The 14,643-nt window shown below is 42.1% G+C and overlaps 1 protein-coding gene across 1 annotated transcript in view; it reads left to right on the plus strand.

Annotated features, from left to right (window-relative positions):
- The first annotated feature begins 12,309 nt into the window (after window positions 1–12,309).
- PGBD5 (piggyBac transposable element derived 5) overlaps window positions 12,310–14,643 on the plus strand; it is a 73,993-nt gene continuing 71,659 nt past the window's right edge. The window contains exon 1 of the mRNA XM_042826618.1: window positions 12,310–12,763. Coding sequence (XP_042682552.1) covers window positions 12,310–12,763 — 454 coding nt within the window. The remainder of the gene's footprint in view (window positions 12,764–14,643) is intronic.

Consider the following 14,643-nt stretch of genomic DNA (forward strand, 5'->3'; position numbering starts at 1 on the left):
TTGGGACTAATCTTCCAGTTTTGCATTTCTCTTCAACAGTATTTTGTGGTTAATATAGGCAGCACTACAGCAGCTGAAATGAAGCTGTACATCCTGCCAGCTGCTGACACTCAGTCATTGCCTCCCTTGTCTTCTTAGACTGCACCTGGGCCCCTCTGACAAGTGGTCCCCAGTGCAGTTGAGTCTGAACAGCTACATCACTCCTGTAACCTTTTCTTCCATCATTATCACAATTTTAGCATCTGTCCTCATTAGGAATTACACTATGATCTGTTATTCCTCATGGATAATATCGACTTCATCCAAATGTGACAAGAGAGGTTATATTGGTCGATGTCTTAGTCATCTCTTACCCCTGACACTGTAATTTGCTTCTCGGCAGTTTCCTTCCACCCAACTCTCTGTTCTTTCTGAAGATGGCCTGAGAAAAAAAAGTTTGTATCATTCAAATCTGTACAAATGTATGCATGCTTGTTTTCTTTTCGATGTCTTTGTTTTTACATTAGATCAAACCACCTAAATTCTGAAATTATACATCATCTTATTATGTTCCCGTCAGCAATAGTTACTCGTGAAAGAGAAACTGGGTTTCTTTTCCTGAATAATTCCTGAGAATATCAGTTCAATATTCAACATCATTAAAAAAGGATAATAGAAGATTAAAAACTAGTAAGAAAGGAATACAGGAAAAAAAAAAAGAAGAAGAAAACATGAACAGGTCATTGCAAAAGTATGCAACACACTCACACAGTGAAACCTTCATGTGGTTTTATTTAATCAGAGTTAAACAGTAAACGTAGAAAAGGTACAAAAAACATTAAATTGTGGATGCCACAGAGAAAATGAATGTGTGAGGATTATTGGCTATTCCTCACAATGAAAGAACTGACAGACGTGGAATGATCAAGTGGCAGGTTAATAAAAAGGAAATACTTTACATACTGCTCTTAAACTGGGATTGATTACCACAACTTGTGAAGTGTGTTGAGAAAGCCAAAAGAATGAGTCTGCTCAAAAAGCAATTAGAAAACTGACTGGAAATAAAGCCTATCAATGCCATTAGACAGAGATAATGTAGTTACAACATCCATGTCTAAAAGCTGGTAAGCAGACAAGATAAGGCCAGGGTCTCACTGGCCTCACATCAGGGCTCTGTCCCATTAGGCTTTTCCAAGCTTCTGCTTGGAAAAAGTCCTTGACAAGAAGAGGCTGTGGGCAAGAGAGCTCTTTCGTGTGCCTTAGCATTATTGTTCTTGTTTTATTTTCTTCCCTCTTGGTAGGTTCCTTCATCTTTTGATCTGTTCCTCCAACAGGTCATCTTTCCTACATTAAGTTTCCGATATGTTCCACCTCTTTCATGGGAATTCTTGGATGTTGAGTCATCCTGGAAAGATGTAATTATTACCCTTATACCTTGAATATGTGTGTCATAAGCTGATCTGAAAGACAAACTGATTTTGGAAGGTGTCATCCTTTTTTAACATGTGCGTATTGCTGAGAATGCCCTTGGGGACAAAAAAAACCTGTCACTGTATTTTCCAGCTTCATAATATTGTGTACACATCGCACAGATTTCTTGTGGTTGCGGAGATCAATAGTAAACCTAAATTAAGAGACAGAAAAAAGAAATGGATGGATACAGTCTATATTCAGCATTGATCAAAAGAACGAGTTCTGCTTCTGAGATGATGCAGAAAAAGTTAAGACAGTGCTGAAGACACCTGAAATCTTTCCCAACAAAGCTGTCATGGAAAGGAGAGTCTGTGCTTAAGCCAGAGGAGAAGGCTTTCCATAGAAGCCACAGATATGGCCCATCTCTTGTCCTGTGATAGGACTCTCATGTCATCTGCCACTTCACACAGTGATGGTGATGTCTTGATTAACATGATGGGCATACATCGAATCTCTTGGAGCTGCTTAGCACTGCTGGAACAATTCATCCAGCCAGCAGCTGGCTCTCTGCTGTTTCTGGGAGTCTTTCTGAGGTTTTCTGAAGGAAAAAGCAGTAAAGATAAGACAGATCTTGTTGGTGCTCTCTGGATACGGGCTTGGCTGAATAGAGGGCAGGCCTGCATTTCTGGGTTTACGATTCAGTGCACAAGATGGATGAGTGAAGAAATTGCAGACTTGAGCACAGACAAATAAAAAGCTTCCTAAACATGACCAATAGACATCTGATGGCCAAATAAGGCTAGTAAAGCTGAATATTATTGAGTCAAACAGTTACAGCCCTGGATTATCTGGCTTAAATTATTGACTGACATCACTAAGTAAATGCCACAAACAAATATCCTCATGAACAAGCAATCATTCATTGACACTGCAAATGTGATGATAGAGTAGCCAGATTTCCTTAAAACGTGAGTACATTTTCCACAGCTGTATACATTCAGGTATATGCCCTTATTTCTGAAGAAGGGCAGATGTGCAATAAGGCATTTTATCTGTAGCTTTTCCTTATTATTTTCTCTCAATGGAATCAATGTCTCTTTACTTATATCACCCAACAAAAGATGCCTAATACTGAACAAATCTGTTTAATAAGATTCACAGAATGAATCTCACAGACTTTATATTTGGGTTGACATTTCTGACGCAGCTAAATACTCACGTTTTCCTTTTAGATTTCAGTCTGCACTTGTGTATTTAAAATCAACAAAATTAATGGGATTGGAGCTCACTGAATTAGTTGAAAGGGGACAGCATTATAGCCAACAGCTGATGATTTGACCTCTGCTCATCTTTGTAGAGCATCTGCTTGGAAAAAAAGAGTTGAAATGAAACAAAGATGACTTAGAAGTATAAATCCAGCTAAACTCATCATAGAGCAAATTTAAGACTGTGAAATGACGGAACATTCAAAAATAACCCTCACAAGCGTCCTTGGAAAATAATTGTATCAAATTATTAATCTACACTAAATAAATTGGTTTGACTTGTGCTGCAGCTGCCTGCAGCAAATGTCTATTCTACTAAGAAGTTCAAGGCTCTAGAGGAATGTAATTTACACACCAATCTTTAACTACTTCTAAGACTAATGGTCTTTGGGAGGAGAGTATATTTCTGGCAGTATTTGCCTGAGGTACAAACTTTCTTATGGCTATTGAGTATGGCCAGGATGCAAAAGAGGTTAAGAAGTTTTCCTGGAGAAGACAGAGGACAGAGAAGAAACTCGTAGCAACTGAGAAAGTAAAGAGATCTTGAACTAGATATTGGCTTCTATGTGGAAGGTAATGACATAGCTTATGTGTTGGGAAAACAGGATACATGAACATTTACCTAGGAATGGAGAAAGCAGGGAAGCTACAGTGACTGCAGCCCCATCACTAAGTTAACAGCATTCCCTTGAAATTTCTTGGTGGCGTGGTGGCTATTCAGTCCTTACCTATGAGAGGGTATGCTTCCCTGACGGAGAAGGGAGGCTGATCTAGGGCTGGGTATCACGGAAGTCTGGGCAACCAGTGTGTTCTTCAGCTCAGGGTCTGCAAAGGAGGCTCTCACCATTGATGGCAGACTTCCCAGAGGAGCAAGTAATGGCTGTTTATAGTGGGGGAAATGAAGAAGGATGCAGATGTCATTCAAATCAGGAGATCATTGCTGTATTTTTATGTGTTATTTGTGTAATCTCCTCTAGGGACTAATGTTACTCATAAAGAGCTTTGGAAAGGCAAGTGACCCAGCTGAGGAAAAGTAAGTGAATAAATAAGTGGTTTTACAGCAGATTGCTAGAATGTTTTGCATAATGTCTATTTCAAGCTTCAGCAACTAAACTAGTATTCAGTATTCTTCTTTCTCTTTCTTCTTTACTTGACTCTGTCTTACTGCACAACTTTGAAGGACTTGTAGTTAAGTATTTGCAATTATTAAAGTCACTCCAGAGTTTAGTGAATACCAAGTGCCTGTATTCATCATGTTTTCTCATTTGATTCATCAGACTAAGACATGACATGTGAAGCACTGTCAGATTTACAACAGTGTCTGAATTTCCATGAACATGAACACTCTGCTGTTTTCAGCATACGTAGTTTTGTGGGGTTTTTGTTTTTGGATTTGTTTGGGTTGGGTGTTTGTTTGTTGTTTTCTTTAAACAAAGAAGCAAAACAACTGCAAAAATCAACAAAACAATCAAAGACCATTCTCAGTGAGGCAGGGCTCATTTAGCAGAATTAAAAAATACACATATGAGAAAAAGATATTGGTTTTCTTTTTCCTCTTTTTTAAGAAAGGAGACAACAGAGAAGACTGAGATCCTGATAGCAGGGAAAGGATCTGCTCAAATCCAGGTCAACATGCTGTTGCCTCATCTTTGTAGAGCTCTGGTGGCTGGCTGATGCTCTGACTGAAACACACTGCTGGTACTCCAGAGAAACTAAGCTTGAGTATCTGACCAGCGACTGAATGAGTACAAAGTGATCCCTACGGCCAGTCTGTGCCAATTTGAGAAAAGCAATCCCTGAGCAAAGCCATAAGAAATGTTGGAAGCTCCAAGGACCAGACTTTGAAGTTCCAGTGAGCAGTTCAGCACCATGGGAAAATGTAGAGCAATGAACTGAGGCACAACAAGGAACTGGCCTTGTGACTCCTATGTTAGATTTAACTAGCAGCTTGGTATTGTCAGGAGGAAGACAATGCAGTAATTGGGGCACTGCCTTGCAGACTAGATAATCTCCCTGAAAAAATAAATAAATAAAAAATTGGAGTATGGCTTAATCATGTAATAATGTTTTCACTCATTTTCTTAAGAGTTGGAAACTGGCTACTAGAAGATTTTAAGCTTCCCCTGAAACGCAATTACTTCAACACACAACAAGTTCATGAAATTGGGAAAAAGTATGAGGGTCTGTAAGGGAATGACCATTTGAATGAAAGTAATACTCAGTAACAAAGTTATTTGAGCTACACAAAGACAAATCAAACAAACAAACAAAGGAAAAAAAGAGCAAAAAATCTGATTGGTATTTATTTTTTTCATTTCTGTAACTTTATTTTCAACAATACATAGAGGGAACTTCTAACAAATGAACTTCAGTTGATCATTTTTTCCATCTCGCAGTATCAATCAGTCTGATTTTATTTTGACAATGTACTTTGGAAATGTTCCTCTTTCGAATCCTGAGTGTGTATTTGGAGAAAAGCTGGCATGTGAATAAACCCTTTGTGATAGAGAATGATGAACATTTTTTCCATCCTATTTCTAACAGTATTAAAGGGTAATTAGCGACTGCAGCTTCTGGAATTGGTATCTTCCAGTGGTGCATCTTGGAATAGAAACTCAAAATATGTTGAGATAACAGCCAGTGATGTGCCCTGAAAGGATTGGTTGATGGGCCAAATCCTGAGAGCAGGGAAGTGTTTCTGCATTTCATTCGCTGCTGCAGATGTTCTATTACCCATAAGAGCCAAGACCATTATAACATGATGGTTGAACTTTCAGCCTTTGCATGGAAAAATAAATTGCCTCCTACAAAGTAACAGGTATCAAACAGAAGGTATTTCTGAGATTAACAATTATTTTTCTTAATTAAAATAGCCTGTCTTTCTTTTACCTTCTCCCCTCTCACATTTTCAATATTGCTTCATTTTATGATCAGATTTTGACTTCTAAGGGACTTCTTTTGCAGGAGCTAATTGGGAACTGGTCTTTCTCATGACAACATTGAACAGAATGGGTAAATGCCCTAAATCCAGTGGTGACTAACAGCCATCTGCCATACTGTATGACTAACGCTATTCCATTTTTGTGGGAAGATGTGATTCCATTTTACATCCTTAAGCAATTCAAATCTCCCTATACAGAAGACATTTCGCTTTTTCAGCTTCTTTTTCTCTTCTCTGGAGAGAAGTTGAATCCCATTAAAAATGCAAAACATAATCAGTTTGGTATCTGATAAAATGCAACAGAGTTTCAGTCTAAATATATTTTGTTAACTTATACTGCTTTGCAAGGACAACCAACTTTAATAGGATTCTAATTGTTGAATAAGTTACTGCACAAAAAAAAAAAAGAAAAAAAAAAAAAAGAAAGAAAAAAGGAGATTCTGTCTTATAAGAAGGTTTAGCATAAACTGTTGATGGATTGAAGCCTGTTTAGGTAACAATAGAGAATGCATCCTGGCAACTACCAGATGGAATACTTTTTATTTCTTAGTGGTTTCAAAAGATGTCTTAGAAAAAAGGAGTAACAACCAGAAGTTCTTTCAGCAGACCAAAGGAAGGTAGTCGTGAGGGGAGAGACAGCTTGAAGAACTGTTTTTTGGGTATTATGGTTCTTCTACTCTCTTGCAGGCTATGTTTTTTACCTCCAAAAATATTCTTAATGTTAGGGAAACTTTGAAGTGACTATTCAATTTCTTATTTTATGACATTTTACAAATCTTAATGGTTTACTTGTATATTGATAAAGCAATTATTAATTAATCATTAAATATAAAGTATTTATTATCAATGCTTAGTCTTTTTGATATCTTGTGATTCTGTCACTCTAATTCTATCTTAGAAAGGTAAATTTACAGGCTGATAGGTGGAAGAAATGAGCTAGTTGGGCAAATAGGATGATACCTGGAATTATCACTTGTGGCAAAAGGTGTTGCAGGTGGTAGAAATACAGGTATTTTTTGATATGTTACTTGCATGGTAACGAGTGTGTTATCACAGCCCATGAGCTGCAGATTCTGAGAAGAAAGCTTCTGTCACTGAGCTTCATACCCTGACAAATTAATGATTCTGTTGTGCATTATAATAAAATTCACTAGCTAAATACAGACATTCCTGATCCCAGTCACTTTCTAGGTTCTGTTCCCACCTTGATCAAAGGCTGGACATGATTTCCACACAGGCTGTCATAAAGTATTGGCTTAATGACTTCAGCCCTTAACAGTGCTCACATGAGGCTCTGCCTTACTGGATCTGCTTACTTTGAAGTGTGTGCATGGGGTCAGCCCTTCAAAAGTGGATTTCAAAATGATGTGGTTTTCAATGGAAAAAATATGTGCATTAGAGCACTCAGCGTTTGATTTTTTTTTTAAGTCAGCACACTTCTGTGCTTTGGGCCTACTAGATATAGTTTCTGCTCTACTCATGCACCAGAGAGCAAGAAGAATAAAACAGGGCTTCTACAGACAGTTGCCGCATACTCTGTGGACCCTCTATAAATTATTGATGAAACAGTTAATCTTCCATGCATGCCTGAGCAACACACCTTATCTTTCCCTTTGGAGCTTAGGTGAGAGTTGTTTATAAAATAGCTTTAGCTAAAAATGTTACATCCATGCACAAAATGAGGATTGCAAAGGCTCCTAAGACTAGCAAATAAAAAGTATTTATCACTGAAACACTAAAATTCTTTTGGTAAATTTTAAATTTCAGCCTGCATGCTTCAGTGGTAGAAATGTCAAAATTCACCTCTCCCTTTTGTGTGATAGGAAAAATGCATGTGTTCCCTTGAAAACAGCAACTTGTTTTATTTCTGTGAGCTTCAAGTTAATGTCACATTTGGGCAATGTGAAATATCAGTCAAAGAAAAAGAAGGTTCAGACACTACCACGAATTTGGAAACCTAAGTGTGGAAAGGATATATCTAGTCATGCCTTGCTATTGCTGTCAACATCACCTGTGCTACAACTGCCTAAGAAGTTCGAAAGCAAAATACATATCCCCTTTTTTTCAGTGTTATTTCACATAAGAGAACTGTAGGGAGAGCTCCACAACTCTCCTTCATGGAGAGTGTGTATTATGTAGGGCAGCACAGAGGCATATTAGTCTCTATAGAGTAGCTTTTCCCCATGCCATGCAGCCAGGCATGTACCAGAAGACTTCATAGTGAAGAATGGAGAGTGGTGCGACGTTACTGGTTGTATAGATTTCTGCCTTGTAAGTGGGGGGTAAACCAGACAACACATAGTGATGTGCTGAGAAACAGACTGATATGCAATGCTGTCTCATCTCCAGGGTTTGGGAGAAAGCTGTGTGCTGGCTCCATTTCACACTGCAGCGTGTTATCAGAGAACTGGTGGAGTAAAACCAGCATTTCCAAACTCGATATATTTATCTTCTTTTCCACCAGATTATCACATTTTTCAGTGCTTGTGAAGTTTTTTCTTCATCTTTTCTGCTCACCTGAGGTTGTACACTAACAGAAGAGAAAAGTTGAGTCTACTTCACCTGATGAAGAAATCAACTCTGATTGTACAGACTTCTTTAAGGAAGACATTGAGATGGAATTTTGTGGAAGGCAGTTTGAAATTCAGATTCTGGGCTACATTTGAAGAACACAGGTTGGAAAAGAGTAAGTTTGTAAACTGAATAAATATTATTCCAACTTGATGAATTTGTGTTCTGAAAGGACCGTGCACACATCAGGACTGCGAACCATGAAATCAATAGGAAGTAAGAAAGCTTAGATAGCAGGTAAAAATGTCAGTGTGTTATTGGGTCTGAGCCAAGGTTTGACAGCATAAAGTAGTGTGCAAACACAGCACAAGACTCTTCCTCAAAGAGCTTGATGTCTGACTGTAAAGAGCAAATTATTGAGAAGTAATACAGGACTTCCCATTACCAGCTCTAGGCATCACATTTCCTATCCTATTATGTTTTAAAACTCACAATTTTAGGTTTAACAGACCCACTCAGAAGAACTCACAATTTCCTTTTAGCATGTTGATTTTCAACTAGATGTTGTTGCCTTCTGATACACATGGAATAGCAGTACAAATAAACCTTGTGTACATTTCTGTCTTTAAACACTAAAAAGGGAAGTAGTTTGAAGAGGAGAATTAGAAACCCATGATTTGCCATCTTTCAGTAGTTCAGTTACTCAGCTAGAGCTCTTCAGACAGTCCACAGTCAGTTGGCAGGACGTACAAATCTACTACAACAGTCAAATACTAAATAAAGTGTTCTTCCTCTGCATTGTAACAAAGGAAAAAAATTAGGGCCCAATCCCTCTTCCAAAGAGGCCCATATTGATAAAGGCAATGGGATTATTCTATCTTTGGCTGCAGCAAAAGCAGGACAAAATTTGAAACTGTACAAAGTGAATACAAAGGACAACCTGACTGCTTGTGCTGACAGTGTGCTCTCCTATGCATGATGTGGCACATCATGTCTCTTCCTCAAAGTATTTTATAATTTGGTTGAAAGATGACTTAAGGAATCAGCTATTGGCAGCTGACCAATGGATCTCCAAGTGTTAAAAGTGTTGAAGACTTTAATGACTTGCTATACACGATGAGAGGCTGAGGCCCATCATAGTCCTACCCTTGAGCATTTGCATGATCAGAAAAGCATACAGAAGGCACCTCTATTTTTGCAGTAAAAATAGAAAACATCAAGGAAGAAAAAAATCCCACCATTTTCTCTGAAGACAAATTAAAATTTGACCCACAGGTTGCCATGGATACAAAAGTCAGTTTACTCTAGCAGTGCTTTCTAGCAACTAAACACTTGTGATTAAGGAGAAAACACATTTATGTTTATTATGTTCCATTAGGTTTATATAATTAGTTTTTTTCAATTGCAAGCCTCTACTGATGACTGTTTTCTCAGCTGTTCAGAAAAACCTTGCAGCATGATGAAACCATTGTTAGAACTACCTTTACTGTCGTGGCTTCTCCACAGTCATTTGTGAACAAATGACTACTAGCACTTATTATTATGACTTTTACAATCCAGAATCCTTATTTCAGGTTACAGCAATCCAACCAGTAGCTTACATGAACGACTATGAGTTAGACTGCTTACTACAAGCTAAAATCCTAAATGTGCGGTCCTACATGGGAGCCTCTAGAGTTCTGTCTCACAGAAGTGATCTTACCCTTCTACGCACACACAACAAACTCAAAGCAATCTCTCTACTCGTGGGACAGGAAGAATAGCTACTTGTCATTTTACAGATAGGCTGAAACAGAGGATAGTTCCATCAACAAAAGCTGCACATGTGTGTATGGCAAGAGATTACACCTTTAAAAATTGTGCTGGATTAGTAGCCACCAGCCATAGCTGTCTCCTCCCAGAGCTCTTGTTCCAGAATTCTCTTTAAAAAACCAACCAACCAACCAACCAACAAACAAAATAATATTTTTTTAAAAAAAAAAGGTAAGCTGAAATTTTGGCATTTGTCATGCCATTCAGAGTGAAGGCAGTGGCAGTGTGCCCAACCAGCTGTAAGGGGAGCCTAGAATGAAGTGTTCAAGACAAGCAAGAAATCACTGCTGTGTTAGCCAGCAGCTACAGAAGTTCACGTGTGATTCTTCAATCTCTGAAATGGTTCCATTAATGTCTTTACTTGGAACTCATTTTCATGAGCCTTCTTTTTCTATCCTGGTCTTCAGAGCAGTCCTTCCTGTTGTTGTGTTTTACTGAAAAATAGAAAATATAGAGACATTTCAAAGTCCATGGACACACTCATAAAACCTGCATGCTGAGATGAATTCACCTGGATGAATTCAGCTCCATCCAATCACAAATCAAAAATTTACTTCAATGTTTCTAGTACAAAAAATCTGACAGCATCTTTAAGGTACTTTTCCAGTCTTAAAAAACACTGTGTGTGAAGGTCATCACAGAGCCTCACAATTTTTTGTTTAATAGGAGCTCATAGGGCTCAAGCTGGTCACTCATCGATACCAGCAAGAAAATTTCTGCAAGTCCAGTTATACCTCCAATGGCAGCTTTGCAATTTCATTGTCTTCAAATGACAATTTGTTATAGGTGAGCGTATTCTGAAGACAGCAGAGTAGCATGGATGTGGTTCAAAGGGCACTCTGGCTACAGAGCTGTGATTTCTGGTGAGTGGTGAGGTGAGATGAGAGGAACTCAGTGTGATTCCCGCATTACAGGCTAAGCTGGCAGAACATGCAGGGAAGTAAAAAAAAAAAAAAAAGAAAAAAAAAAAAAAGAAAAAAAATCAATTTGATCCATTTGTACAGAAACTTAGTAATTTTTAATATAATCAATAGGACATTTATGAGATTTTTCATTGTAGAAGAATGGCTTAAATCTCACCCCTCAAATTACCCTGGGCTTTTCAGTTTGCTTGAGGATGCGTAGGAGATGGATTCTTTTCTCAGGACTTGGCTGCATGCACCATACACAATCTTAAAGTTTTAATGAAGTCATTGCATTTTAAAAATATCTGAATAGAACATAAGATTAAACTTTTAAATACTTATACATTCCAGTTTTTATTATATTCCAGGTTGTGCTAAAGTCCTTGAAAATCATTTGAAGGACATTAATCTTCATTTTTAAAGGACAGAGATATTCACTGTTATAAAACGTGTGACGTTTGTCATAGTAACAGATCTGTACAGTAACCTACACCAAACGATTGTATATAAAAATGCAAATTATGCGTGTTATCCTCTGCCCCAATTGCATATAGCCATTCCACAGCAACTGATTCATGGCCATTTGAAGGCACTGCTGTAAGGGTAGGCTTGATAGTCACTGTTGTTGGCGAGAAAGAAGGCAGAGAATATTTTTGTAATGAGTGTTTGTACAGTAAGCAGCACAGTGGGGTGTCAACGGTAATGATCGTAAACCTTGATCAGTGATTTCAAACACAACAGTAATGTCAGACAGAACGTTATTTGTGCATAACCAGAGATTTCAGCTGCCTTATGAAACCCGTAGATTGCTCTGGGGACACTTCTGAGCCATCTGTAACTAACCCACTCAAAGCACGCTTACTTTCCCCTCCCCGTTCTCCTTGCGCCACCATATTGCTTTTCCATCAGTCACAGCAGCGCAACAAGCGTCACAGCTCCGGCGGGGCCGCCTTCAGCACCGGGCCGGACGGACAGCTCCAGCCTGGACCGGCCCCGGGGCGGGCTCGTGCTGGGAGGCGAGGCCGCGCAATGGGAGCCGGGGCCGTGCCGGGGGCGGCGCGGCGGAGGGTCCCCCCTTCCGGCGGCGATGAGCAGAGGCGGCAGCTCCGCAGCCGGCGCTGTGGTTTTAAATGGGCGGAGCGGCGGCGGGCGGAGGGGCGGCCGGTAGGCGGTCGGCGCTGGCCCGCGGCTCCCATATAACCCCACCTCCCGGGCGAGGAGTGCCGCGGTAATTGGCTGGATGTGGTACTTGGAGATGTTGAGCTGGCTCCTTCCCCCCATGTCCCTGCACACACACAGGGGCGGGTGGTGCGGGCGGGAGCGGGAGGCAGGGCTCAGCCCCGGCGGTGGTGGAGCTCGCCCATCCGCCTGCCTGCCCGCCGCCGTGCCTGAGCCGCTCCTGCTGCTGGGCTGCTGCCTGCGGCCGCAGGACCCGGCCGAACCGCCCCGAGGGGAGCGCGGGCGGCTGCTGGCGGCTGCCGAGATGATGGCGGAGGGCGGCGGCGGGCCGGCGCGGCGGAAGGCGCTGTCGCTGCTGGAGGCGGCCCGCTCCCGCTACGAGAGCCTGCAGATCTCAGACGATGTCTTCGGGGAGTCGGGCCAGGACAGCAGCGGGAACCCGTTCTACAGCACCTCGGCCGACTCCCGCTCCGCCGCCTCTTCCCAGGACGAGGAGGACGACGAGGAGGGCGAGGGGCGCCCGGAGGGGCGCCCGGAGGGGCCGTGCCCGCGGAGCAGGGCGGCGCGGCGTCGCGTCCCCAGGCCGGCGGCGGCCCCGGCGGAGCGGCGGCGGCAGCAGCAACGACAAGCAGGAGGCGGCGCGGTGCCGGGCGGCCCGGGCCCGATGGAGGAGGGGGAGGAGGAGGAGGACGCGGAGACGGGCGGCTGGACGCGGTCTCTGCGAGACGTCCCGCCGCCTCGCTTCAAGGATAGCAGCGGTACGCGGGGAAATCGGGGCGGGCGGCGAGGCCTGGGCGATGGTGCGGCCGTGCCAAGCGGGCATCGGGGGCGCGGGTGCCTCCCGAGGCCGGCCCGGCCGTTAGGCTGCCGTGCGGGGTGCGGGCCGCGTGCGTGCTTAGTCACAAACGTCTTTCCCCGAGGCGCAGAGCGCGGACAGCAGCGGGGTGCTGAGGGACTGCGTGCGGGCTCCTCCCGGGGCAGCGCTTGCGAAGGCCCTGCCCACAGGTGGGGACACGCGGGGAAGCGAGCGGCTGGCTCGACCCGCTGCCCGCGGAGCGGAGCGACTTCCTCTTGCGAGGCTTTTCGTGCCTCTCTCTTTCATCCTAACCGTTCTGCGTGGTGCGTGGTGGAAGTGAAATCCTGAGGGTGGTGAACCGGCAGGCGGTCGGGCAGCTCGGATCTGTGCGGGGCGACTTGTGTAGCGAGTTGCACCGCTGGGTTCCGTCAGCTGACACATCTGTCGGCAGGGCCGAGCATCCAAGTTGGCTGTGGAGGGGAAAAGCTTTGCAAAAACAGGTCGTTGGTTACAAAGGGGTGAGGCATCAAATGAAGTGCTTGTGTCTCAGAAGGGTATGCACTGCCTGGCTCCACTGAGCTGATGGATGGCTTGTTTGCCCTAAGGTTGCTTGTCTTCACTGTTTGTTTGTTTGTTTTTTTGTTTTTTACAGCGTTTAATTAATTCACTTTGCTATTAGAATGTCAGTGCAGGTGAGTGCTTCTACACCTGGTGTAGTATGCTGGAATTTGTGCAGTGGGATGGGTAGAAACCTACCTGAGGGAGCAGCTAGGGATGAGGGACTGAAGTGGAGCTGGCACTGAAACTCAGAGTTCCATGGTGCTTCAGGCAGATGTGAAAAAGAAGTTGCCATTTCCCCCTAGCTCCAGAAGTCTCTAGACACTGTAATATCCTTAAATATCAAGCTGATCTGCCTCTTTAAGGAACTCTTTGATTTTCAACTCATCAGATTGGTCTAAGATCAGATTCTGGACCACAGGCTTCATGGTGTGATGTTATTTTGGTATTAATTATCATTTAATTTCCTGTGCCTCCACTGGCTTATTTCTTCATATCATTACTTTATAGGCAGTATACACTCTAACAAATAGAACTGGGATTCGCATTTTACTGTTGCTTTGGGAAAGAAAATTAAGTTGACCTGTTAACTCTAGAATTCAGATTTCCTTTGAAATGAAAGAGTCTGATCTGCTGTTGTCAGAAATAGATGCAGAAGCCTCTTGAGATAGGCATGTGGATATTACTGTGAATATTTCCTCCTAGTAATAGATGGTGTAGAGTTTGCTGCTGCCCTTTCATTCTGTTGATCTTAATGATGATAATAGATGCTGCATGCTGTTCGTAGCATGGTGATTTGGTTTGGCAAAAGTTCAAATAGTGTAGTGCTTTGATGTGTCTGAAGCATGTACACTCTTATTATTTATTTATTGACTACTCTTATTCCAGACTACAGAAACTACTGCATTGTACAACCAAACTCTTGTAATTCTAGTCTGTAGATCAACTGGCTTTGGTCAATGCATATCTCATAATTAGGTCCGTGCTGAGCACACTTGTACTGTCACTACTGCCACTTCATTGGACAGTGTTCTGACCCAGGAGACTGGGACAGCACCACGGAAGAGGAGGACTCAGCTGATGTGAAGAGAACTGTTGTTTCCAATGGCACCACCTCTTTCTGTACCTAATGGACAAATGTAATGAAATATACAAGAAAGAAGTGTAGGGTCAAGCATGCAGCACTAACAAATTCTTCTCAATAAAAAGTTTTGGATGAAAGAATCTTTTCTTTCCAGGTTCTGATCTTAAAAAGAAGTTTTGAATGAGATAAAATTGAAATTA

The sequence above is a fragment of the Centrocercus urophasianus genome, unplaced genomic scaffold (assembly GCF_019232065.1).
Source record: "Centrocercus urophasianus isolate 14NV4802_14NV808 unplaced genomic scaffold, USGS_Curo_1.0 seq_10, whole genome shotgun sequence".
NCBI classification, from domain to species: Eukaryota; Metazoa; Chordata; class Aves; order Galliformes; family Phasianidae; genus Centrocercus; species Centrocercus urophasianus.